A 23,803-nucleotide genomic window follows, 5' to 3' on the forward strand; every position below is an offset into this window, starting at 1 on the left:
GCCTTCGTGCAGCAGGAACCAGTGCTGATGAGTTGTTGGGAGCTCTGGTTGTGACTCTGTTGGAGAGCTGGAGGAGGATGGTGAACCCCCCGCCTTGTGCAACATATCTAATGTTCTGCGGTAAAGATGGCGGCGTCAGAGGGGGCGCGTAGCGGCCGGACAACGGTGGAAAGGTTTTGAACAGCTCCACGATAGACCGATTATTGCCCGTCTGGGTCCGTGTGTACGTACTCGCATACCGTGAGGATCAGCGGGATAAAGGCAGTCGCTGTCACACGCCGTGGTTGCGATTTTATTGTTTGGGCAGGGTGGGTGGGTTTCAGTGCTAGCTGCTAACATTAGCTCATCCGGGCTAGTTAACGTTAGCTCGGAGGGGACTGAAGGAGACAGGCCGCCCCAGCTTGAGGGAATGTGAACCAGAGGTGCAGCAGGGGGGGTTGCTCGCTTCGTCCCAGACGTCCTTACACCAAAGAGCCGGGATGGGACAGCAGGTAGGCCGTGTTGGTGAGAGCACATCGACCGGACTGCAGGCACCGCAGCCCCACGCGCCCCAACCGCACCAAGGGAAGGGGACCCGTGCGAGTGGCGCCGGGAGGAGACCCCGAGAACCCGCTACGAGCACCGGGACACCACCGGGAAGGACGGCTGCAGTCAACGTGCCAGACCCAGGGATCAATATATTCGTTCAGCATTCAGGTAAGAAGATATTCCACTTTAATAAAAAAACAGGTACAGGTGACTCTTCTGTTTGCTGCTGATTAGCATATGCTAGCTGATCCCATGCTAGTTTGACAACGACGCGTTAGCGGAAATAGCTTTTCCGCCAAACCGTAGCTTTCAATGAGAGGTAACCTAGTCTATTGTCTGGGTGTTAGGTCAGGAGTTGTTTTATTCAGGGGATGGTTGATAAAGTATATCAGTGTGCTGGAGCCGATCTGTGTTGTGCATGTGACCTGGTGATCCCAAAGGAGAGGCGATGTTTTCAGTCTGCTGTGCTCAGCCTGAAGGATCATGGATAAAGTTCACAACTTGTGTGTGTGTGTTTTTTCTCTCTGAGGCCCCTCTGTGTGATACTTGGGTTTGATAAACACTGATTCGTGCCTCAGGATATCAAACAGCAATCTCACTCCATTGACTCAGTAAAGCAGGATCACATTAGACGTCCTCTGTCTGATTGTGTCCACTATTAAAACCATAAACTGTAAACTCACTCAGCAAGCTGACTGCACACTTAAGATGAGTTAATTTATAAAGTCATACTATTTCATGAAATCATTTCACTTGTGCAGAAATCAAAGCTATTCTTCTGCAGTTGTGGTTTCATACCACAACATCTCCCTTCATATGTGATCAGTGAATGAATTGGTTTAATATGTAAAAGATCACGCAGAGGTGTGGCAGTCCTTTAGAGCTATAGCTAAGCACTGATATTGTTATCTGCACTGCGAGTCATGGAGAAATGGCCCAGCAATAACTCTCTATGCACTACAAGGCTTCCCTTTAAGCACGGTCTGAATGGCTGACATGGACTGCCAACAAATGGTGATGACAGGATGCCTACGAAGCAGCGTGCATCATTCCTTCACCACAGTGTTTTCTGTTTTAATGGGGGGTTTTGCTGTCAGTACTGAATTTGATTAACATGATCAATCATGGGAGTGCTCTCACGTTGATAACCCTGAAATGTCTTTTTGTTTCGGACATCCATTGTCTGACTTAACCTCACAACCTGGATGTAAACTTTGTTGTATATTTTGTGCGTGTCTGCCTACCTACTTGTAGCGCTGACACTGATGTTAAACCGCTGGCATAGTTCCTCACCTGGTTTCCACTGATGTCCCAGCACCAATTGAAGTATGCAAGGAAACAACAAATGTGCAAGCTTTTGGTAATGGATCAATTCTTGACTGGCACGTCTTAAAATAAACCCTCCGGAACTCGGGGAACATGTGCAGAAGGACAGACCTGCTAAGTGCTCAACCACTCAGTGGCTGCATCATTGCCTTTTCTCCAATGTCTAGGCAGGAGTGGCCTTTTTATAGCAGCCAAGATGCAGTCACACAGCCACTCTGCTGAGAGACTGCTCCTCTTCAGAGCACACAATAATAGAACAAAGGCTCTTAAGTGAGCCAGCTCGGTACTGTGCACTCAGTCTCACACTTCCTGTCAAAAATCTTCTTTTTCTTCTATTTTGTATAAGTTGAGTGCTCGTAGTCAAACATTAGTTCATATGGTTATTTACCTTATAATGTAATCCAGCATTTAGTCTGGACAAAAAGCACAAAGTGTCATTTACAACTTCGAGTCCAACGTTTGAGTGCAAGTCGCAGAACTTAATCATATTTATTTTTTATTGTACATGGTTTTAACTCTGCATGTAATGAGGCAGCTAGTGTAATTCATAATCATGTATTGGATGTCATAAATTTGGTAAATGGCTCAATAGAATAAACCGATATTGATTTAGTTACTTATTTCCTAATAGTGTTGATAGATTGAAGTGATTTTTTGTTTTTGTTTTGGACAATGGCATCATGTTAGTTGTTCGTGTACAAGGGGAAGTTCAGATAAGAGGAACTCTGTTTAGTCCATGCAGGGAAACTAAAGTGCCACATCAGCAGAAGGAAATACAAGAAGTCGTTTATTTCCCGAGCTATCAGCGCTCGACATGTTGGAGCGCTTTAATAACCCTGCTTTATGAAAGATTGGAATACGGATAAATGATGGCTTCTTGGTTTGTAATTGAAAGGTGCCAGTCTGTGAGGAATGTGCTCTTGTATATTAAACCTGTGTCGGTGCATCATCCACTGAGTGTGTGTGTGTGTGTGTGTGTGTGTGTGTGTGCGTGTGAATGATTGCACGCACTCCCTCTGGAGTTCCTGTCAGATTGTGAAACCCCCTGAGTCATTAAAGGGGGTCAAACAAGAGGCTGCCGATCATCAGTGGAAGCTGATTTGCTTATGTGTGGCCTCTACCCCCCCTCCTTCTGTTCCCTTTTATCAGAAAACGGTCGATTCCAGCATTAGGACAGTATCTGTTTCTTCAAACTAAACCCACTCAAGTGTGCAGCAGTTCCCCCTCAGCTCCTCGCCTGTCGCACAACGAGACCACGTTGTCCCCTCTAGACTCCCTCTAGGCTCCAAAAACACTGAGCTAAACAAGGGCTCTGTGCTGATTCACTGAGTGGCATCCTTCATGGGAATATCGATAGAGGTGCAGAGCTGGTGAATCAATGGCAACCACGCGTCGATGGCTCCACCCATTTAGCCTTGTCAGGAGCTCCGAGATCTCCATCTCAGCAATGTGCTTGTGATGCACGGAGGAGCAAGCCATGCTGAATATACAGTATGGCCGCTGTGAGCTCACTTCACAGTGAATCACTTTCTTTGCTTTATTTGAACTCGTTCCTTATCTTTAGTCTATATGAGGTTCTAGTTTGTAAAACAATAAAATAAAACTGTTAACGGGCCATATGGCAACCAGTTCCAGTACATCTAAAGGTCCTTACAATAAAATCTGCAAAGTGTTTGGCCGATCTCGTTCTATCCTAGACAGATCATAGGAATCGGGGTCGATGAGTGGATCTGAATACTCCTTGGCAGCAGTTCTAGCCAGCTGACGTACCTAAAGCGCAGCACTGTTAAAGCTGCCCAGAGCAGAAGAGAGAATCCAAGGATCTAAGCTGATTTGCATCATGGGTGAAATTAGATTAGAGACAAATCCACTTCTCTGTGGACCTTATGTGCTAAAACCTAAACCACCGAGATAAGTCACACAGCAGCCAGACATCTAGCCACAATCAAGTTTTAGGGTTTAAGCAGTTATGGCTGATATTTTAATAGGCTTTGAAATATATTATCCTGGAGTGGAGATGATTATTTTTTTTTTGATTAAAAAAAAAAACAAAAAACAATTTGTGACTGCTGTTAGCCACTAGGAGGAGCCATGGCCACACCTCCTCTGGATGTCAGTGGCTGGAGATGAGGCCTAAACTAATGAGTCTGTCTGACTTTCTCACATACTGGATGAAGCATGATATAAGACGTGTTAAAGGAGGCATTTGATGTCAGTATTTAGAGGTCATTATCATCATCAGATCTTTTTAACATCTCAAACATGATTTTGATCTGGAGACTGCATGCACTATTGGGGACTCTAATGGTTGTGGGTTCAATAATGTCCCTTTGCCCTCATCCTCAGCGTGGCTTGTTCCACAACTGACTGCCAAGCGTCTCCATCCCCAGCTCATCTCCTCTGAACCCTGGCTGGCTCTCAAATCTCTGCCTTTTTATTTCTAATAACAGCATGTGTCATAATGAAATGTTAATACACTGTTTTTTTTCGAGTGTGTTATATCATACTTAAAGGCATTTAGGGAGCAACGCTAGAAGACTTCAGAAGTGTACCGCAGCTGAGTTTTGTGTTCTTGTGACTGAATGCTTCTGAACCAAAAGCAATAGTTTGCAACCTTGAGCCCTTGTGTCTCCTAACATTCAGCCTCCTGAAGCTCGAGGCGTTATCGCTTGGCCTCCAGTCGCTACAGTCATTCAAAAGTGAGGAGAGGATAATTCAGAAAAGAAAGTGATTGGCTGTGCAGATGGCAGATCTCTCCCTTGCATCTGTCAGCTTACAAAAAAAAATGTTTCAAACTTTTATGTAGAGAGCCAAATGGTTGAAGTAGCTGCTGGTTAACATCACAGAAGCTGCAGCGTTGCAGCAGTGAATAGAAGGATGTGTGTGCTAGGAAAGAGGGGGGGGGGACTCCCGGTGCCAAGCTTGTTAAGCATTGATTCGCTTCCAGGATCACTCTTCACTTGCTGGCATTATCATTGCTGCTTATCTGTTGAGTCCCAGGCTGCAGACTTGGCTTGGAATGCACACTCTTACTGTAAACACGCACACATGCACACATCCATACACTCTCTGTGTGTGTGTGTTTGTAATGGGTGTGCAGCTCTCACATAGGATTACCCAGTGCGTCCCACTCCTTCAGTGCAATTAGCCTACAGCTGACCAGTCAATCAGTAAACCGTAATCCGGACGCCCTATGGCGCTTCTGTCCTCAACTATCCCGCCTAATGCGTGTGATCATTCTGAGAAGAGACGAGTAAGAGTCAAAGTTGTGTAGATACTATTGGCTCAAAGTAGGAGGATCAATAAGAGATGCATCCATATTGGTTTCCTTTTTTTTTTTTTTTTTGTGATACAAGCAGACATGACACTTTTTAAGGAGCATATATTGCAGCAAACAATATTTGGGAGGATTTTCAAAAAAAGTGTCAACATGCAATTTTAAAAAATAGAGAGCACACCTCGACTCCATAGTTTACAATCCTTTCAGCAAATAGGATCGTTCACTTTGGCCTCGGTCAGTTCTCTGAACGGAGTCAATGTAATGCAGCATAAACATCTCACCTACAGCTCATCCACACACCGCAGTGATGAGCTGTTCAGGCACCAAGATTACTCAATATGTTCTTTCAGTAAATCCTCCCTGCATAGAAGGATGAAGAGAGAGCAGGTGGCAACAAGAAGACTTCATGTTATTTCATCCACATGCTTTGTAGATGTCTTCATGGTGAACACACCTTTTCCAGTCCAGGGAGTTGGCCGTGTTAATACACACTTCAGGTAGACATTTTACATCACTCACACGATGCTTTCAATGGGAGCTGACCGACCGAGGGTTGACTTTTCAATGTGCATCAAAATATTCCATCATATTTTACACACTCGTAAATAAATGATTGTATTAATCAAGTCAAGTATTTTCCAAATATTTAAATAAATGCAGTTTAGTCCAAAAGCTTTAATATTCCATTCATGGGCTCAGCTGTTACATTAAAGGAGTACTCAGTCAGCAGCATTGTTGGCAGCACATTTAAAGGGAAGCACTTACAGCCCATTATTAACCCATAACGCGCCCTCAGAGACGCAGGGCAGGGTTAGGCCTCCATTCTTCTCCATTCCACGCTGATCCACTGGCACTTAGGTCCAGGCTGATGTTTGTCCACTCCCTTACTGGTTTATTTCCATGTATCATACCGCAGGCACGGAGGCTGAGGGGAGAGCATAACAAAGGTGTTTCAGTCGGTGGCCTCCGACTTGTGCGTGCACGTTTTTGGTTGCTCACTCAAAGGAAGGTTTGCAACACCAGGATGTGTTAAAGACGGGCTCTGATAGATGGAGCCGTCTCACTCCTCCAGTGATGATATGAACCGATTATGTCCACGAGGCGAGTTCATACATGATGGTTGGTGTTATAGTGTACCGTGTATTATGTGCTTCAGATGGATATATACAACAGTGTGTGTTGTGTTTTCAAAAGAAATGTCTCGTCTTCCCATGGGAATATTTCCCTTAGCCCCCCCCCCCCCCACACACACACACACACACACACACACACACACATACACACACACAAGTAATGTTGCATTAATGAGGCCATTGTCCTTTGTCTGGTCCTCATGTGAACAACAACTGTCTCTACTCGCTTCTCTCCAGCCAGAGATTTTTACTGTACCGACTTTTATATTTTTTTTGTGACATGTTTGGCACACGTATGTGAACTTACACACGGCTCCTAAAACATGTTATCATTGTCGTTAAATCTCACGCCCAAGAAAAGTAGGGAACCACTGGCCCAAAGCACTCGAGGACATCTTGTACTGACAGACGCTTCAGAATTCAAAGATATAAACCAGAGATGGGGAAAGTGGAAGAACTACGGCCAACCACTTCTCGATCATCGCATGCTTATTTGATAGATTCTGGCAGCTTCTTCTTCACTCAGCTGATTGCTTCATCTTTTGTTGCTTTAAGCCAACATTTAAACATACGTCCTACTCTCAGCTTTTTTTAAAAAAAAACACCCAGTCCTTGTTTGCTCCTTTTACTGTCGTTCCTTCTTTGTTTGCACCAAGGAGTGCTTCAGTTCAAGGTGAGGAAAGTTTAGGTGTCCAAAACTTCACAGCTTGTAAATCCATTAAAGGTGGGATGATTTGGGACTACGCTCATAAAGGTGACCCGCTTCCTCATCTATCATTTATTTTGAAGACGTCTTAAAAATGTCTCCATGTCTTTGAATTTATGAGACAATTTGAAAAAAAAACAAACAGATCTTTTCAAACTGGATCTATCAGTCAGGCTCTGAGTGACAAAAAAATAATAATAATAATAATGCTCTTAGATTACATCACACAGTGGATTAGAGTCCTCCTTGTGTAATCAATGACTCTTCACCTTCTGTGAGTCTGCCACAGGATCTGAGCAGGCCTGCCCTGTGGCCTTATGTAATAGCTTGTTGTGTGCGCGGCATTGTCTCAGGTTTTTGTCCGAGCTTCCTGCAGGCAGCCGGCTCTCTATCTCCTCGACAGCAGCACTGTGTGCTCCGCTCAGTTATTTCTGGACCTCATGTTTTGTTCTCCAGCAGCTAAAAATACACACTTACCTCGCCAGCCACAGACTCCAAATATGATCAGTATTGTTTTTGATGATGGTGTGTGGGTGAGCTGATTGTGTTTTGTTGATTGTTGGCACTAAGAGGAGCTGGGTGTTGAAGTGAAAGCTTTATTGATACATGGAGGAACAAACACTCATCCAAACAGGTGTGTGTGTGTGTGTGTGTGTGTGTGTGTGTGTGTGTGTGTGTGTGTGTGTGTGTGTGTGTGTGTGTGTGTGTGTGTGTGTGTGTGTGTGTGTGTGTGTGTGTGTGTGTGTGTGTGTGTGTGTGTGTGTGTGTGTGTGTGTGTGTGTGTGTGTGTGTGTGTGTGTGTGTGTGTGTGTGTGTGTGTGTCAGGGTCACCTCTGTCACAGCTGTCTTAGGGGGGTGCGGGCTTAGCGTGCCCCTTGGACTTGCATGCCGTCTCCGCTCCACACAAAGCCATGCTTTCTTGAGATGGCACATGTGATACACTTCACAGCACACACACACACACACACACTCGGAGGCACACGACATGCCCAACGCACACCAACTGCTCCCTCAATCAAACTGTCCAGCGAGGTTTGATCCTGGCCGAGTGGAACATCATTTAGCTTTGTTGTCTGGCATGAGACGGATTAGAAACCAATTCAAGAAATGTGAGGAGCTTAAAGAAACTGGAGCATGCTTTGAAAACGATTGGATGTAATTAGGATATTTAAATTACTTCTTGAACCAGTGATGTGAGTTTCTCTTTGTAACTTCTGGCCTGGGGACGGTAGTGATTGAGATGTCTCAGAGTGAGAGTTTAGACAAATGTCTAATATTCTGGATGTCACTGAAAACATTCCTGCTGCTGCTGATGTAGCTTTGTAAGAGGAGCAGCGCTGACAGTTGGCTCGGCCTGGCTGCAGCAGTTGCACACACACATCGACTCACCCTCACACATCCACACCGAAGAAAAGTGTGGGTCAATAGGGACCCCCCCCCCCCCCCCCCCCTCCTGCCCTCTTAGGGGAACAACACCAACCATCTGCTGGACCGGGCTACACACACGGCACATAATCGCACACATGCACATTCATCTCAACTTTCCTCCATACCGTACACACTGTCCACCCCCCCCCCCCCCCCCCACCCTCATTACTGTGTCTCTGCCCCTTACTCCCCTACAGCACGACTCCCTCACTCCGTCTCTCTGCCACGTTTTGCTGTGCATTAAACCACAGAGAACATCAGTCATGGATTTCTTTGCTCTCCAGATGGACCTTGGAAATTTTGACTCTCTGTGGCCACATCAAAGCTCGTCTGCAGTTCCCAGCAGGAGGCTGTTAGTCGCTACTGTTCCTTCAGAGGTTTAGGAGGTTTGAGTCAAGGACCCTGTGGGGAAAGACTTCTTCTGGGGGGTCTCTCTCTCTCTCTCTCTCTCTCTGGATTTCTTTACGACTAGTATTGGTACTCTAAATGTGAAGAGGATGGTTTAGAGAAGTCACTCCTGCGTCTTTGAGTCAATGCAGTCGAACCTCTGGTAACTTCATAGAGTCGGCACAGCGGAGCAAGAAAAACCAGGTTGTTTCTTTGGATTACTCGGACTGGTTCGCTGAGCAAACCAGGACAGACCATGTACTGGGAACTGTGGCTGAGCCAGGTCACAGCCAGCGCTGCGCTGCAGTGCATGCTGGTCCAGAACAAAGGTGGGCAAACCTATTATATACATGTGGTCAGACAGTAGACGTACATAGGGACTTACTTGTTGAACAAAGTAGAACTATGTAGTGTAGCTTTGTACAGTTGTTTGGATCTGTCAGATAACAATAGAAACTGTTATTTCTCTCAACCTTGACGAGTGTGGAACGGAAAAGTAGTAAGATCAAACATTGTCTTTGTATGGAAATAAATCAAGTCTTTGATTTTAATGATGTTATTAGAGGGGATTTGAATGAGTCCCATGGAAATAGAGTAAACAGGCCAGTTCATTAGCAGCACTTCTATTAGAAGAAGGAATAATTGGTCAGGTTTGCCAGTGAATGGAAACTATAGCACTGCTGGAGGAGTTAGTCCTGATGATCGTGTTGGTGGTAGCTTGTAGTGACGAGGACGTTGAGAACCAGAAGAAGGAATCAAACTGTCCACATACGCAGCTTTGATGTTGTCTTTTTCTATTTATTATCCACATCATGGCCATTTGACATTTTGGGTGGTCTGAGAGTTTTATGAATCCTTGATGTTGTTTTTTGCGTCTTTGAATGACCAGCTGAAGGTAACTTGTGAAGCCCCGTGCTGTGTTGTCTTATTGATTTGACACTGCTTGGTGAACGTCAGAGTCACTTTGAAGAAAGAGAAAACCTGTTATGTAACAATGTTTATTATGAATGATTTTCTCCTTCAGAGTTCCTGTTTTACACTTGTTGATTTTCCTCCCCTGTTTCACCACGCTGCCGTCTCACGGACTCGGCAGCTGTTCAGACATGCAGGCCCTTTGGCAGCAGCTGTTGAGTGCAGCGCGTGTGAGCTACGCATGTACTAGTTCATGATTTGGTGTCTGTGGGTGTGTTGTGTAGCTATGGTTATCCCTGCACTCTGTATAGAAGGAGAGTCCAGCCCATCCTAGATGTCTAAGCTCCTCCCACTTCCTCTCTGTATAAACACGTAGCTCTTACCTGACTCGGGCTAGACTCGGCAGGCCTCTCTGTAAGAAGTGTTAATAGTTCCCTTTAGAGAGTGGTTTGGTTAAAGTAATGCCTTTAAGGTGCCTGCAGGCAAGCAACAGTTTTGAGGAAGAGTGGGTGGCTCTGAGCGGCCGCCATCTCCAAACGGGGCTCAGGCAGGGGAAAGCAGCTGGACAGACAGGTAGACTCTCAGGATTAGGGCGACTTTTTCATTTAGCCGTTTTGTTTTCAGACATCAGTCTGACTCTCAAATACCCTCACGCTCTTTGTTGGCTCAGTCTAATAGTGTTTCCTCTCTCTCTCTCTCTCTAGAAGCTCTCCACAGGCCCTTCGGCCTGGACTCGGCTGCGCTGACAGAGGCGGTGCGCTGGAGCTCCAAAGAAAACCTACTGGGGGCGGCTGAGAGCGACCCGAACCTCTTCGTTGCACTTTATGATTTTGTCGCCAGCGGAGACAACACGCTCAGCATCACCAAAGGTATCGACTTCATGTTTGTTTCTGTGTCTCTGATTCACTGTTCACGCACATAGCTTTAATGTAAAATGTGGTTTTCCTCCAAGCGACATCACAAATTTAAATTCAAATTCTCACTCTGTCTGAAACCTACCTGCTGGCAGCGCCTGCAAACATTAGAAATGATCAATCTTATTGCTGACTGTCTTTTTAGCGTTTGAGGCGCACAAAGAGGCAGCAGGATTTCCTTCTGTTACCATCACTGCAGCTTTAGGACTTTTCTTCCTGTTCGACTTTTCTCTGCATCCTCACTGAATGATACTCCTCTTCAGTTTGTCACTGAACACCACTCCCTCCTGACAAACACTGTTGACATTATGTTACAACAGAACGGAGAGATTTCCTTACAGTGTAGCGCAGCGTCATAGATGTAATCCTAAAGGCGAGAGCAGTGATTGGCAGGTGGGCAGCTCCTGAAGCATTATTCACTGAGGGGGAACGTATAGTTAATGCTCCAGGAATGTGGTGTGTCAACAGAGTCATCACCAAACCTGTCGTGACATCATCAGGTATCGGAACCCAAGTTATCGTCACACTCCTCTCACATTTCTTAGCTGACTGTTTTCATCCTCTTTAGTTCAGTTATCAGATCTTTGAACAAGAAAAACCTGAAAGTCTACAGACTGAATTGATTGCCAGTGTTGCTTATATTTTGTCTCTATCTTTTCCCGCTGTTCGTATGTCACACACTTCAGTTGAAGTTGGACATGCACTCTTTTGTCCCTCACCACTGTAAAGCCTTTATTGTTCCTGAATGTTCTCATCATCTGTCGTTTTCTGAGCTTCCGCTGCAGCTGCCAGAGATAAAAAATCATCTTTTCTACCATGACTGATTGGACTCAATCTTGAGATTCCCGCCCACATGCATGACAGCAGTTTGTGTACTGCCAGGCTCCTTTGCACATCCTCGCTGTCCCACTCCTTGAGTCTGTCACATAGAAACACCAGAGTGTGCTCATAATGCTCAGCTTACATGGAGTATGTTCATCTGTAATATCTGCTCCTGGTTTTAGGCAGTTATCGTTTCACTCTGACTGAACGGGCAGACTCGGAGACAGCAGGTGGGCCGGTGGGATGCATGCAGGGTCGTGGATGCTAGCTTAGAGAGTTTAGTTTGGAGGGCTAAACATGCAGCAACATGAAAGAGGATGAAGATTAAGGCCAGACTAATTTTCTTCTGTCATTGTCTGAAGCCACGTTCAGGTTGACTCGGGTTGGGTGTGAAAAAAAGCTGCCGTTATCTGGTAGGAGGGTACAGTTTGTAAACAGTGGCCACAAATATGGATCTTTAGTCTTTTTTTTTTTTTTTTTTTAAATCTGTGTGGTGCCGGCAATCAATTTCAGGACATGCATTCACAGTTACACAGAGAATAACAAAACAAATAGACTCCTATAAAAATCACATAACAGCACGTCACGTAACAGCAGCAGTTCCTTGTAAGTGTTTGAGAACCGAAATCCTGTTTGAGTATTATAAACCGCCTGGAGTCGTTTTAGTCTTTAAATCTGTTAATCCTTCATAAAGCTGGATCAAATTTAAAGGCTACATACTTCTATCATCAAGCTGATGATAGAATTCAAGCGTACAACGTGAAGGAAGGAGAAAAACAGAGATGCAGATGGACGGTAGAGTCGTGGTGAAAAGGCAGATTCTCTCCCCTCCCCAGGCAGGCTGGACGATACCGTGCTTAGTCTTCACCATCACAGCCATCATGTCACTGCTGTGTCTTCTTTCCTTTTTCGCCTTCAAACATTTCTGTTTCCAGTCCTTGGTCTAACCACCAGGACTCTTCCCTGCTCCTTCATCCTCTGTCTCCAGCACGTCCGCCTCTCTGCTCCTCCATGTCTGCTGATCTGACGTCAGACAGAAGTCTCTACATGCCCGGCTCTGCCGAGCCCTCTATCACAGACATGCAGTCCACCCAGCCCTATTAATGTTCCACAGCTCCTGCTGTAGTTTCACCATATGACTGGTTTCTCCTGCTTATAACCTGTTATTAATGCGTTATGATCTCCTATGTGACATAATGTTTGAGGCTTTTTTCGCACATCTGGAAAGGAATGAAAAGAGAACAGAGGAGAAATCCTGGACTCAGCATGAAGATAAAAACCTTTTAAATAATAAAAATGTTTAACTTGACTTTTGATTTTAAGGCTCTCAAGTTTTATTCAAGGACTGCTCATATGGAACCTTTTCTACTTTAAGGAGGTTTAAGCAGAATTCAGTTCTGAGATAAAAGCACAAGTGCCTCATTTATCATGCATGTTTGTCACCTTCAGGCTCTTATGTCTCCTTCCCTTCCTCTGTCCAGGTGAGAAGCTGCGTGTTCTGGGCTACAACCAGAATGGAGAATGGAGTGAAGTGCGCTCTAAAAACGGCCAGGGCTGGGTGCCCTCAAACTACATCACGCCAGTCAACAGTCTGGAGAAGCACAGCTGGTACCATGGGCCTGTGTCGCGCAGCGCAGCAGAGTACCTGCTTTCCTCCCTCATCAACGGCAGTTTCCTTGTCCGGGAAAGCGAGAGCAGCCCCGGGCAGCTGTCGATTTCTCTCCGCTACGAGGGGAGAGTCTACCACTATCGGATCAACACCTCCTCGGATGGGAAGGTAGAGTGAAATGAGATTTCAGCTTTGTGGTGGAGTTTGCTTAACTTTATTGTTGCAAGCTTGTACACTCAGTGTAAACTCTCGATCTTCTCTCCCTTAGGTGTATGTGACGTCTGAGAGCCGCTTCGCCACCCTCGCCGAGCTCGTCCACCACCACTCCACTGTAGCTGATGGCCTGGTCACCACCTTGCACTACCCAGCGCCCAAATGTAACAAGCCCACGGTATACGGCGTGTCACCCATCCATGACAAGTGGGAGATGGAGCGCACAGACATCACCATGAAGCACAAGCTGGGAGGTGGCCAGTACGGGGAGGTGTACGTGGGAGTTTGGAAAAAGTATAACCTCACGGTGGCCGTGAAAACACTCAAGGTAAGAAGACCACCCTTTCATTAGTTTGACCCTTAAATAGAAAAATAGATTTTCTTATATCATACTTGTTTGTTTGTGTCTCAACACCTTTGATTCTGTCGGATAGGACACGAGCGAAACATAGTTATAGACCACCACCTGCTGGTTGGCTTTGGTATTGCACACAGTTCTCGCTGAAGACGACGCTGTGTCTCATGCTCCTAACTGCAAAGTGTATCCAACCTGCTGATTAATTCCTCTTTCTGCGTGCTTGTTCTTTGTTTCCTGTAACGACAGGAGGACACCATGGAAGTTGAAGAGTTTTTGAAAGAGGCAGCCGTTATGAAGGAGGTGAAACACCCAAACCTCGTTCAGTTACTAGGTCAGTAAAACTAAATGACTTTAATATCACGTTCATTTCAAAACACTGACCTAAGACATGTTTTCTTTGCCGGAAACTTCATCTTAGGCAGGGTAACTTAATGTATACAGCACATCTCAGGACAATTCAAAATGTAGTTTCTTTAACAATTACTGCTGTAAAAAAATAAGCCAGATTATAGCATACTCAAGACATCAAAAGCATCATGACAAAGGGACAGATAAACAATGAAAGAAGACATTCAGGAAGCATAATGATAAACAGCGAATCAAATCAAAGAGAAGCGGAAATAAAAACGGCAAAATAACAATACCGTTTTAACTTAGACGGCTGCAGTATTATTGTTTGTTCCAGATATAAGGTAAGGCACATTTCAACAACAAGGCCGTTCAAAGTGTTTCACACAGGACATCAAAAGCATCATGACAGAGGAAAGTAAAAAAAATCTCTGAAATAATTAAAACTTCAATTATGTTAAAATAAAATGAATTCAAATAAAATTGAAGAATATAAAAAGAATTAAAAAATATCCAACCTGTGTCTATTCTTAGAAAACAGAAGCTCACTAACTCCTTGCCCGTCTTGCAGGTGTGTGTACGCTGGAGCCTCCTTTCTACATCGTGACCGAGTACATGCCTCATGGCAACCTGCTGGACTACTTAAGAGATTGTGACAAGGAGGAGGTGAATGCTGTGGTGCTGCTGTACATGGCCACACAGATCTCCTCTGCTATGGAATACCTGGAGAAGAAGAACTTCATTCACAGGTACAGGGATCCCATCTTAAGTCTATCTGTGTGTACAAGAATGTCTATTAGTGCACGTTCCACCTTGCCTCCCCCCTTGTTCTCAAATGTTTCCTTCTCTGTCCATGTTTCAGGGATCTTGCGGCGAGGAACTGCCTGGTCGGGGAGAATCATGTCGTAAAGGTTGCAGATTTTGGCTTGAGCAGGTTAATGACTGGCGACACTTACACGGCGCATGCTGGGGCAAAGTTCCCCATCAAATGGACTGCCCCAGAGAGCCTTGCATACAACACCTTCTCCATCAAGTCTGATGTCTGGGGTGAGCATATACATCTATTCAGTTGGTGTTCTCTCTCGTTGCTTATTTCTGAATTGCTAATGTTTCATCGTAAACATGTCTTTGTTACAGCATTCGGGGTTCTGCTCTGGGAAATTGCCACCTACGGCATGTCACCCTACCCTGGTATCGATCTGTCTCAGGTGTATGACCTCCTGGAGAAAGGTTACCGCATGGAGCAGCCTGAGGGATGCCCACCCAAAGTTTATGAACTCATGAGAGCATGTGAGTTGTAGTTTCTTACCCACTTCTGTTCTGCCTTATTTATGAAATAGTTCCAATCCAGGAAAGACACAGACCAGAGGTTCACAGCATGAGTTTGTTTTCTGTGAGTCATTCACAGTTTTCTGTTGAATTTGTCACATGAAAAGTCCCTGCATCCATTTCCATAGTATAGAAACTAGCACAAAAAGACTCGATCAGAGTCCAGATCTGCAGGATCTTTCATGGATTTAAGATATGTATAGTCATCCAATAGAATACTTCCCTGTAGTAACGTCTTATTTTTCTCTCTCTCTCTTCAAGGCTGGCAATGGAGCCCACTGGACCGGCCTTCATTTGCAGAGATACACCAAGCCTTTGAAACAATGTTCCATGACTCTAGCATTTCTGAAGGTACAATGACGTGTAGTTCATCTTCTGCTGGTTTACAGTAGAGATTGTCTCTCAGTTTATGTTGCAAAATGGAAAAAAAATTCATCTGTGTAAAGAAAAACGCGTCATTGAAGCAACAATGTGTTTCACAACAGATCATATAAAGTGTATATAGGCGTATTTAGAGGGCAAATGTATTTCTATTCTACATTTTGACTGCTTACTTATCGAGTGTTTCCCCTGTTTTGTACTTTGCAGAGGTAGCGGAGGAGCTCTGTAAGACGGCCTCTGGTCACTGCGGACCCCTGCACTCTTTCAGTCACGACATGCCCCTGTTGCCTTCCAAATCTCGCACACTGCACAAGCACACAGAAAACAAGGAAAACATCGAGGGTGGACTTGACGGACGGTCCGACCACGGCACGCACTGTCATGCAGGTACAGCCCGACACGCCTACCTTACTACCAAGCAGTCAGATGCACCTCAATATGATTCTGCAGGTATGCTGGTTGACGCCGATGCACAGAGCACGCTGCAGCGTCGTCGAGCCCGCCGACTGAAAAGAAGAGCTGTCATTTTCCTTCCTAACTGACCACTGGAACATCCATCTGCCATCACCTGCTGCCGTCTCAAGCCCTGAACCTTTAAGCATCTCATTTGTTCAGCCATGACATCTGTGTCCTCATGTCTGTAAAACAACCATGAAACATTTCCATAAGAAGCACAAGATCACATTAAAATATATCTGTGTCCTTCAGCATTATAAATGTGCTTTTGCTTCATCCATCATGTGATCCATGGAGTTATTCAAAGTCCCAAACAGCCCCTTAATTTACTACATATAACACATATACATTTGAAAATATCATGAGTGATTAACTGAACCTTTGCTGCATGCCTCGGTTACACATCGATGGTAACTCTTCATGTGTGGAATAATTCTGTCGTGCACTTTTTCTTGCACGTTTAAAGATTCTCTCCAACCAATCGATTCCTGTAACTTCACTTCATCTAACCCTTTTATTAAATGTTCACAATGTTGTCCGTTGTCTGTCTTGTCTTGTTTAAGTTATCACCTATTTATTTGATTCATGTCAGAAATAAAAAAAAAAGTTGAAATGGTTTGTTTACCTGTTTTTAAAGACCGTAGTCTGTCCTTGTTTTTGTCTTCTTTATATCTCTTTTTTTTTCTTTTTCTTTTTTTCCATTCTTTCTGCCACTGTGTCCAATTTCTTTTTTTAGTCCATGAACATTAGAAAATAAGTAATGAAGCATTCAGGGCTCATTTACCCACAACTATAAAAAGGTGTCATGTGAACATTAAGCATGTTGCATAATATAAAGCACAAAAAGACAAACATCAAAGACTTGATATCCGATAACAGACTCCACCTTTTACTTACCCTTCATGTCTCCTTTTCTTAATTGTGCACCATGCTGTAATAAAGAGTGAGCAATAGGATTCCCTCATTGAGCCTGACCAGTAACACAGTATCAGTGTTTAATAAAAAAAAAAATAAAAAAAAGTCCTGGAAGAGCATTTACAAGAGTAGCTTTTGGTTATTGAATTAGTGTGTTCATGCACATGACTGGTGTGCACAACTTTCCGTCTGTTTTTCAATGCTCAGGAGAGTCATCGGGAGAAATTCCTGAGGAGGAAAGAAAGGCTTTAAGAGAGGAAGGGAATAGTCTTACCTCTTTTTAATGTAGCTGTCTAGAATGAGTGACAAATGTATAAGCGTATTGAGAGCTGACTTCTTCATTACTTGTTTCTCATAAGTTATTAAGAAGCATTGTGGAGTCACTTCCTGCTGACTAAAGCGCAGCTGTTGCATAGTTTTAATGAAGTCACATCTTCTCTTCACAGGCTGGGCTTCTACGTTGTTCGGTGGGGAGGGTCGATCAGGCAGCTCTCCGGCTCTCCCAAGGAAACAGCAGCCACGAGACAAGTCCCCTGCCAGCCTTTTAGAAGATGCACAGGATATGGGCACGTTTACACGAGACCGCAAGACTGGCTTCTTTAGCTCCTTCATAAAGAAGAAGTCTTCCTCCTCGTCATCCTCCTCCCAGTCGTCTCAGCTCCAACAGAATCTCCCGACGCCACCAAAAAGGAGCAGTTCTTTCCGGGAGATGGAAACGCAGCCTCATAAGAAATATGAGCCTACCGCCGATTTCAGCGCTCCCCCTCCCCTGCCCCAGTCGGACAGTCTCGGCGGCTTCTCTGCTTCTCCCTCTCACTCCCACGGGGAACCCACCCAGAGTCAGTCCCGCTGCTGCGGGGCAGCCTTTGGACAGAAACCCTCAGGCGGGGGGCTCGGCTCTCAGGTGTCGAGCGGCAGCAGTTGGAGTGGGTTGGCTGGTTTTTTCACTCCTAGACTTATCAAGAAGACTCTGGGGCTACGGACGGGGAAGACGGCCTCTTCGGAGGAGGGTGGAAGTATAGCTGGGGGGTCTAAACCCTTCCCTCGGTCTAATTCTACCTCCTCTATGTCAGCTGGGCTACCAGACCTGGAGCGCATGGCTCTGACTTTACCCAGGAACCGCAGTGCAAAACCCCCTCTAGAAAGGACTGCTTCCACAACATCCCAGCCAGAAAATGGTGCTGCAAGGCCTTCAGAAACTCTGCTGAGGAGGATGGATGAGGGCACTGCACAGATCAGGGAAAGGCCCAAAGCCAAGCTACTTCCCCGGGGCACTGCTGCAGGAGTGAGGGCACCAGGGGTTGGGGGGGAGGTCGGGGAAACGGACAGTCTGTCTCGGGTCAGGGAGGGCAGAGAGGAGAGTGGGGGAGGTCTGGACCGGCAGCAGAGTTGGCCATCTCCATCCAAGACATCCATTTCAAGTGCTTCGTCAACAGGTGCACCAACCCACAACCACAAAGTTCCGGTCCTGATCTCTCCCACGCTGAAGCACAGCCCGGCTGACGTTCACCTCGTCGGACTGGACTCGCAGGGGAACCGCTTCAAACTGCTATCCGAGCACCAAGCAGAACGGGACAGGCCGCGGCTCGTGAAACCCAAATGCGCTCCTCCTCCCCCTCCCACCCTGCGCAGCCTCCAACACTCCTACAGTGGCGACGGCGAGGAGCAGGTAGGAGGAGCACCCGTGGAAGTAAACGGAGACACTTTGAAAGGTCACAGGTCGGGACGGACATCAGGAGGAGCAACGACAGGAAGACCGTCAGTGCCACCACCACAAGTGCCTCCCGCATCTTCCTCCGTCTTTTCCTCGTCCTCCTCCACCACGAACACAACTCCAACCAAAATGGCCAACGGAGCCACCACCACTGCCTCCTCCGCGCACACACAAGGTTCCAAAGTTGCACTGCGGAGGACCAGGCAGCAAACCGAGCGTGTGCCTCTGGACCGCGTCAGCCGCGAGGCCCTGCTGGAGTGCGCCGAGTGCCTGAGCAGCGCCCTACACGCCAGCTCAGAAAGCCCCGCCAGCAGCCAGGTGCTGGACGCCGGCCACCAGCTGCTCGACTACTGCTCAGGTTACGTGGACTGCATCTCTCAGATGAGGAACAAATTTGCCTTCCGGGAGGCGGTGGGGAAGCTGGAGCTCAGCCTTCAGGAACTGAGGGCCTCGTCATCGGGAGGCGGAGGGCTTAACAGCGTGGGGCCCAACACTGTACTAGACAACCTGCACAGTTGTATCAAAGAGATTAGTGACGTAGTGCAAAGGTAGCCACTGTGACACCCACTGTCACCTCCAACTATCCAACAGATCGCTTTTATTCCCTTTTTAATGTTTTCCGGTTTTATTGACTGCTTTTTGGGGGACGAAATTAGACGAATCTCTTGAGTACCTCAGACAAATCACTACGGAATATAATATTTTCTATTGTTTACAAACGACCGTTTCATTAAAAGCCAGTGTGGACACTAATTTTGCTCTGACCTGTACATATTGAGAAATTTGTATACCAAACTAACAGTGGTTTTGAGTCACACCATGAAATGTCTGGACCCCACGTCTCCACCTGGCCGTGATAAAGGCCTCTTTGTACATGAATGTTGAGTGTATCGGCTGTGTATAGTCGGCGCAGAGGGGAGGTACAGCCTGAGCCCATTCTGCCAATCTGTCAGTCTGTCACATACTGAGGCCCAGCCGTGCTTTACAAACGAGTAAATTATCAGCCGAGTTTACTGAGTTGAAAGTATTCTGCTGAATGTCTGGGAACCACGAGCAATGTTTAAAGCCATGTTACTGTACGATTGGAAACATCTGAATTCAGTTTGACTTTAAGGTTATAGGGTCTCAATTTAATTCTTTTGTTTTTTTACAGATGCTTTTTTTTGTCATTTTCATTCAGTAGATTGCAACTGACAGTATTTGTAGGTAGAGGGTCAGCATTCGAATCTCATTTTAAAGAATCAACGACTCTTCAGACACTGACATTCCCGTTCCCACATGTCTACTCAAGGTGAGAACTGAAGGGATCATTGACATCATCGAAAGATGCTTGCATTTAACAGGCGTGTCATTACACTCAACTTAAACATAGCTTTCAGTATCAACATTGATTCGATTTCTTTTTTTTTTTGTTATTTCCCTGTAGAACTAATCGGCAATGATCCAATATGGCCGTTTCTATCTATTGCATAGCGTTCGTCTTTGCTTCAGTGGCACAGCTGATGTTCACATCTTAACACAGTGCCACATAATGTCCCCTTAAGCATTTCAATATTTGTGTCCAGTTTTCCTTGCACACTACATTTCTACCTTTTATCATGGAGCGTTAAAGAGTTAGGAGAGAGAGAGCACAGGGTAGCGCATGAGCAGGTGAACTGGGACAGTGTTTCTATAAGTGTCCTTCTGAGTATGGACAGTGCTGGATTCCCTGTAGCCTTGTCATGGCCTCAGTGCCTCAAATACGTCAATGTATGAACACTGCGATATGCAGAGACCTACTTTACATGAATCACACAGTACTGATCTCTCAACCAACTGCAGTATGTCTTCAGCACATGAGCAATTTGTTCATTATTTGATCAAAAAATGCGTTTTAGAATGTCTATGTATGAACTTGAATTTTAAATTATTCCTGTTTTTTTTTTTGTTTTTTTGTTTTTTTAATTAAAAGCACAGAGAAAATTTATGTAAATATTTGATTTATTTCATATCCAGGAAACTAAAGATTTATGTGTTGCTTCTAAGATAAAGAGCAATGTTATTGACTGAAGAGATGTATTACAAGACTGAGGCTCATCCACCCAGATCTGAATATCTGCTTTATGAATGTATTATTCTTCCGTTCTGTATCCGGTCGAATGTTCACCTGCATGACTCTTTAAAATCTTAAGGTGCCATTTAATTTGTTTTTATTTATTAGGTTGTTTTTTTTGGTTTTTTTGGTTTTTTTATTGGCCCGTGCTTCTAATTCTTGTCACTTGCATAATTAAGTCCAGAAACAGATGCTCTGTTTATTTGAGCACAAGCAAAAGTGTGTACAAAGACACAAGTCACAGGTATGTTTTATTTTCTGTCCTTCACATCTTAACGTACACTGGATAAGGCCTCAGACACATCACTTCATTGACACATGTACTAACACACTATGTAATCTGTAAACACTGCAGGTCCATAACACTTTCAAATAGCTTGTTGATGACACTTGATTGACTGACAAGTCAAAGTTTCGTCTACTTGTTTTTCTGGTGAATTTTATGTAACGATTTCACGTAACCGTGTGTCAGTATAAATGTCCATGTTCTTGCCAAACAGTATCGTTTGAGATATAGGATACATTTCTATTCACTGAGTTTCAAATCACAACAACTTAAAAAACGCCATCATGCTTTTTAGTGTTTATTGGTGCCTTTTTGTGAACAAATAATTTATGTGCAAAACACTTTGGCTGCAAAATTTCACAGATATTACAAAGTCAATCATTACAACCTTCATGTGTTTTCTTTCCTTTGTCGTAAGATTATAAAGACACACTCACTACACCATGCATTCATGACAGTTGGAGTTTAATGGTCAGATTCAAACTTGAAACCGAAAGGTGTTGCACTTTCTTAATAAGCATTATTTTATTTGATAGACAAAGGGCCTATATAAGAGGCCAAGAAAACCTAAAAATGGTTCTTCCAACACATAAGAGCCCAATGCATTAATCAGAAGCTGCAAATTTGCCTTTTTATCTGACCACACAAGAACTTCATTAAGAAAAAAAGAATAGTCCAATAAATGTCTGGCACCAGTCTGGCCTCATTGCTTGTAATGTTTCTGCTAATTAGAAGTGCATATCTCTCCAAACAGCCTTATCAAAGAGCTAAAGAGGAAGTATCATACTACAGAAATGAACACATTTCCAGTCTGGACCTTTTTTATGGTTTCGAAATAAAAACATGTTCATTCTAAATGAATGACTTGGTAGCAATGTTGTTTTTTTCCACAAATCTAGTGTTTAAACTACCATGATCAATATTCAAACAGACCACAAAACTCTGCTCATTCTCAGTATCAGTTCTCTGCATCGTCTGTCCTTTTGTTGTGTGCATTCATCCTGCATATCTTTCTTCCCTTCTGTCTCCCTGTTTTGGAGAACAGCTTTGGATAAACGTGTATACACATCGTTATACCAAAGGCCACTTCTTCTGTTGTACGAGTGCAATGTAAACCAACACATACAGAAATGGAATATGTGAATCTAAACAGGGATGAAACATGGCAGAGATGTTAACATTCATTTTTTTTATTGTACAAAAAACATATATTTTGTGTTTTTTTGTTTTGTTTTTCTATTTAAAGTTCACGTTATATTACTGTGAAGTTTTGCTTATCAGTGTTAAGCCTATTGTAAATAATAAAGATATTGATGAGTACTTTTTTGGCTTGTGGTTGCATCTCTAAATAAAAGTATCAACAGTGAAATAGAACAAGCAGAAGGTTAAATTAATAATTGCATGAATGAAAATTTGAAATCCTCATTTCAAAATAGAGTTCAACCTTTGAAAACTAATGAACTTGTTTATTCGCCCTCTAACGATACCTTATACTGATGTATTTATTTATTTTAAATCAGGCTGTCATGGTGGATGGATTGTGATACAATTCATCATCTATGCCAAAACCAAAACTTTTGACAGAATGAATGAATTGTCAAAATCATGAATGTATTTAGAAATGTATCAAGAAATAAACGTCCCCAGTTATAACTCACTTGTGAAACAACCAGTGGGGAAATGAATTGCTGACAATGTTTCTTAAATTGATCCGTTTTTTGTTCATTTTTTTTTGACACCGGATTGAAATCTGCCTTGCATATACTGTAGTCAATTTTTAATTTTCAGATTAATGATTATTACCCAAGAGATGTTAGTCATAAATGGAGAGAACTATGGTGCATTATTGTCTAACAGTACTGCTTAAGTGTGCTTTTAAATCAAAGATGTATATGATTAGACAGTTCTTAACACATTGATGAGGCAACCTGTCATAAAAAATGAGAAAACAAATATTTTTTTAAATCTTTCAAAAACGTTTTGAAAACTAAAAATCTTATTTGGCAAATAAAAAACTGAAACCAAATAGTTTTTCACACCAAATAACCAAATAACTTTACATTTTTATGGCCTCCTTTGGCTTTGGTAACAGCTTACATTCTTGCTGGCATTGTTTTTCTGTACTTTTCGTCTCTTTTGTTATGGAGTTCGAAATAGTTTATTGCTGTTCCCACACACTTGTTATAACTGTAACATTTGTGCGATCAATCTTTGAATCTATTAAATCCCAAATTTGTTCAAGGATTCAAATCTAGACTTTGACTTGGCCAGTCCATCAGCTCCAGTACTCCAGATTCCTTTTTCTTGGTCAAATAGTCTCTGCACAGCTTTTAACTATGCTCGGGCTCATTGACTTGTTGGTATATGACCCCACTTTTAAACTGAATTCCCCCTTTTTATCCACATTTGAGCCGACTTACAGGGCTTCATTGAGAAGTCAGACATTCAACCATGAAAACTGTTTCTGGAATGCAAATAAGTAATTATAATTTAACGGATGGATGATAGATAGATAGATAGATAGATAGATAGATAGATAGATAGATAGATAGATAGTATATATATTAATGATAATAATGGTAATAACACTGCCATGACACACTGTATAGAGTTTGATAGGTGAAGCATTGTTACACCTAGACACAAAGTATTTGAATACTTCTAAT

The 23,803-nt window shown here is 43.9% G+C and overlaps 1 protein-coding gene across 4 annotated transcripts; it reads left to right on the forward strand.

Moving 5' to 3' along the window:
* Window positions 1–22,457, forward strand: abl2 (c-abl oncogene 2, non-receptor tyrosine kinase). Of its 4 annotated transcripts, none has more exons than XM_079351480.1 (11): window positions 1–696; window positions 10,405–10,569; window positions 12,918–13,213; window positions 13,314–13,586; window positions 13,863–13,947; window positions 14,536–14,713; window positions 14,827–15,011; window positions 15,102–15,254; window positions 15,555–15,644; window positions 15,882–16,061; window positions 17,492–22,457. In XM_079351480.1, exons 1-11 carry the CDS (start codon window positions 480–482, stop codon window positions 19,309–19,311), a joined length of 3,642 nt encoding a protein of 1,213 aa, XP_079207606.1. In that variant the 5' UTR covers window positions 1–479; the 3' UTR covers window positions 19,312–22,457. The 4 variants fall into 4 exon arrangements, with proteins under 4 accessions (XP_079207606.1, XP_079207607.1, XP_079207609.1 ...); XM_079351481.1 differs by having other exon boundaries at window positions 10,408–10,569; XM_079351483.1 differs by lacking the exon at window positions 17,492–22,457 and adding an exon at window positions 16,125–17,050 and having other exon boundaries at window positions 3–696.
* Window positions 22,458–23,803: the final 1,346 nt, after the last annotated feature.

The sequence above is a fragment of the Symphodus melops genome, assembly GCF_947650265.1.
Source record: "Symphodus melops genome assembly, chromosome: 8".
Taxonomy (NCBI): Eukaryota; Metazoa; Chordata; class Actinopteri; order Labriformes; family Labridae; genus Symphodus; species Symphodus melops.

Coding starts and splice junctions, on each gene's coding strand:
- abl2 (XM_079351480.1), top strand. CDS start 480: ATGGGACAGCAGGTAGGCCGTGTTGGTGAGAGCACATCGACCGGACTG. Junction 14,714..14,826: donor AAGAAGAACTTCATTCACAG/GTACAGGGATCC, acceptor TCCATGTTTCAG/GGATCTTGCGGCGAGGAACT. Junction 15,645..15,881: donor TGACTCTAGCATTTCTGAAG/GTACAATGACGT, acceptor TGTACTTTGCAG/AGGTAGCGGAGGAGCTCTGT.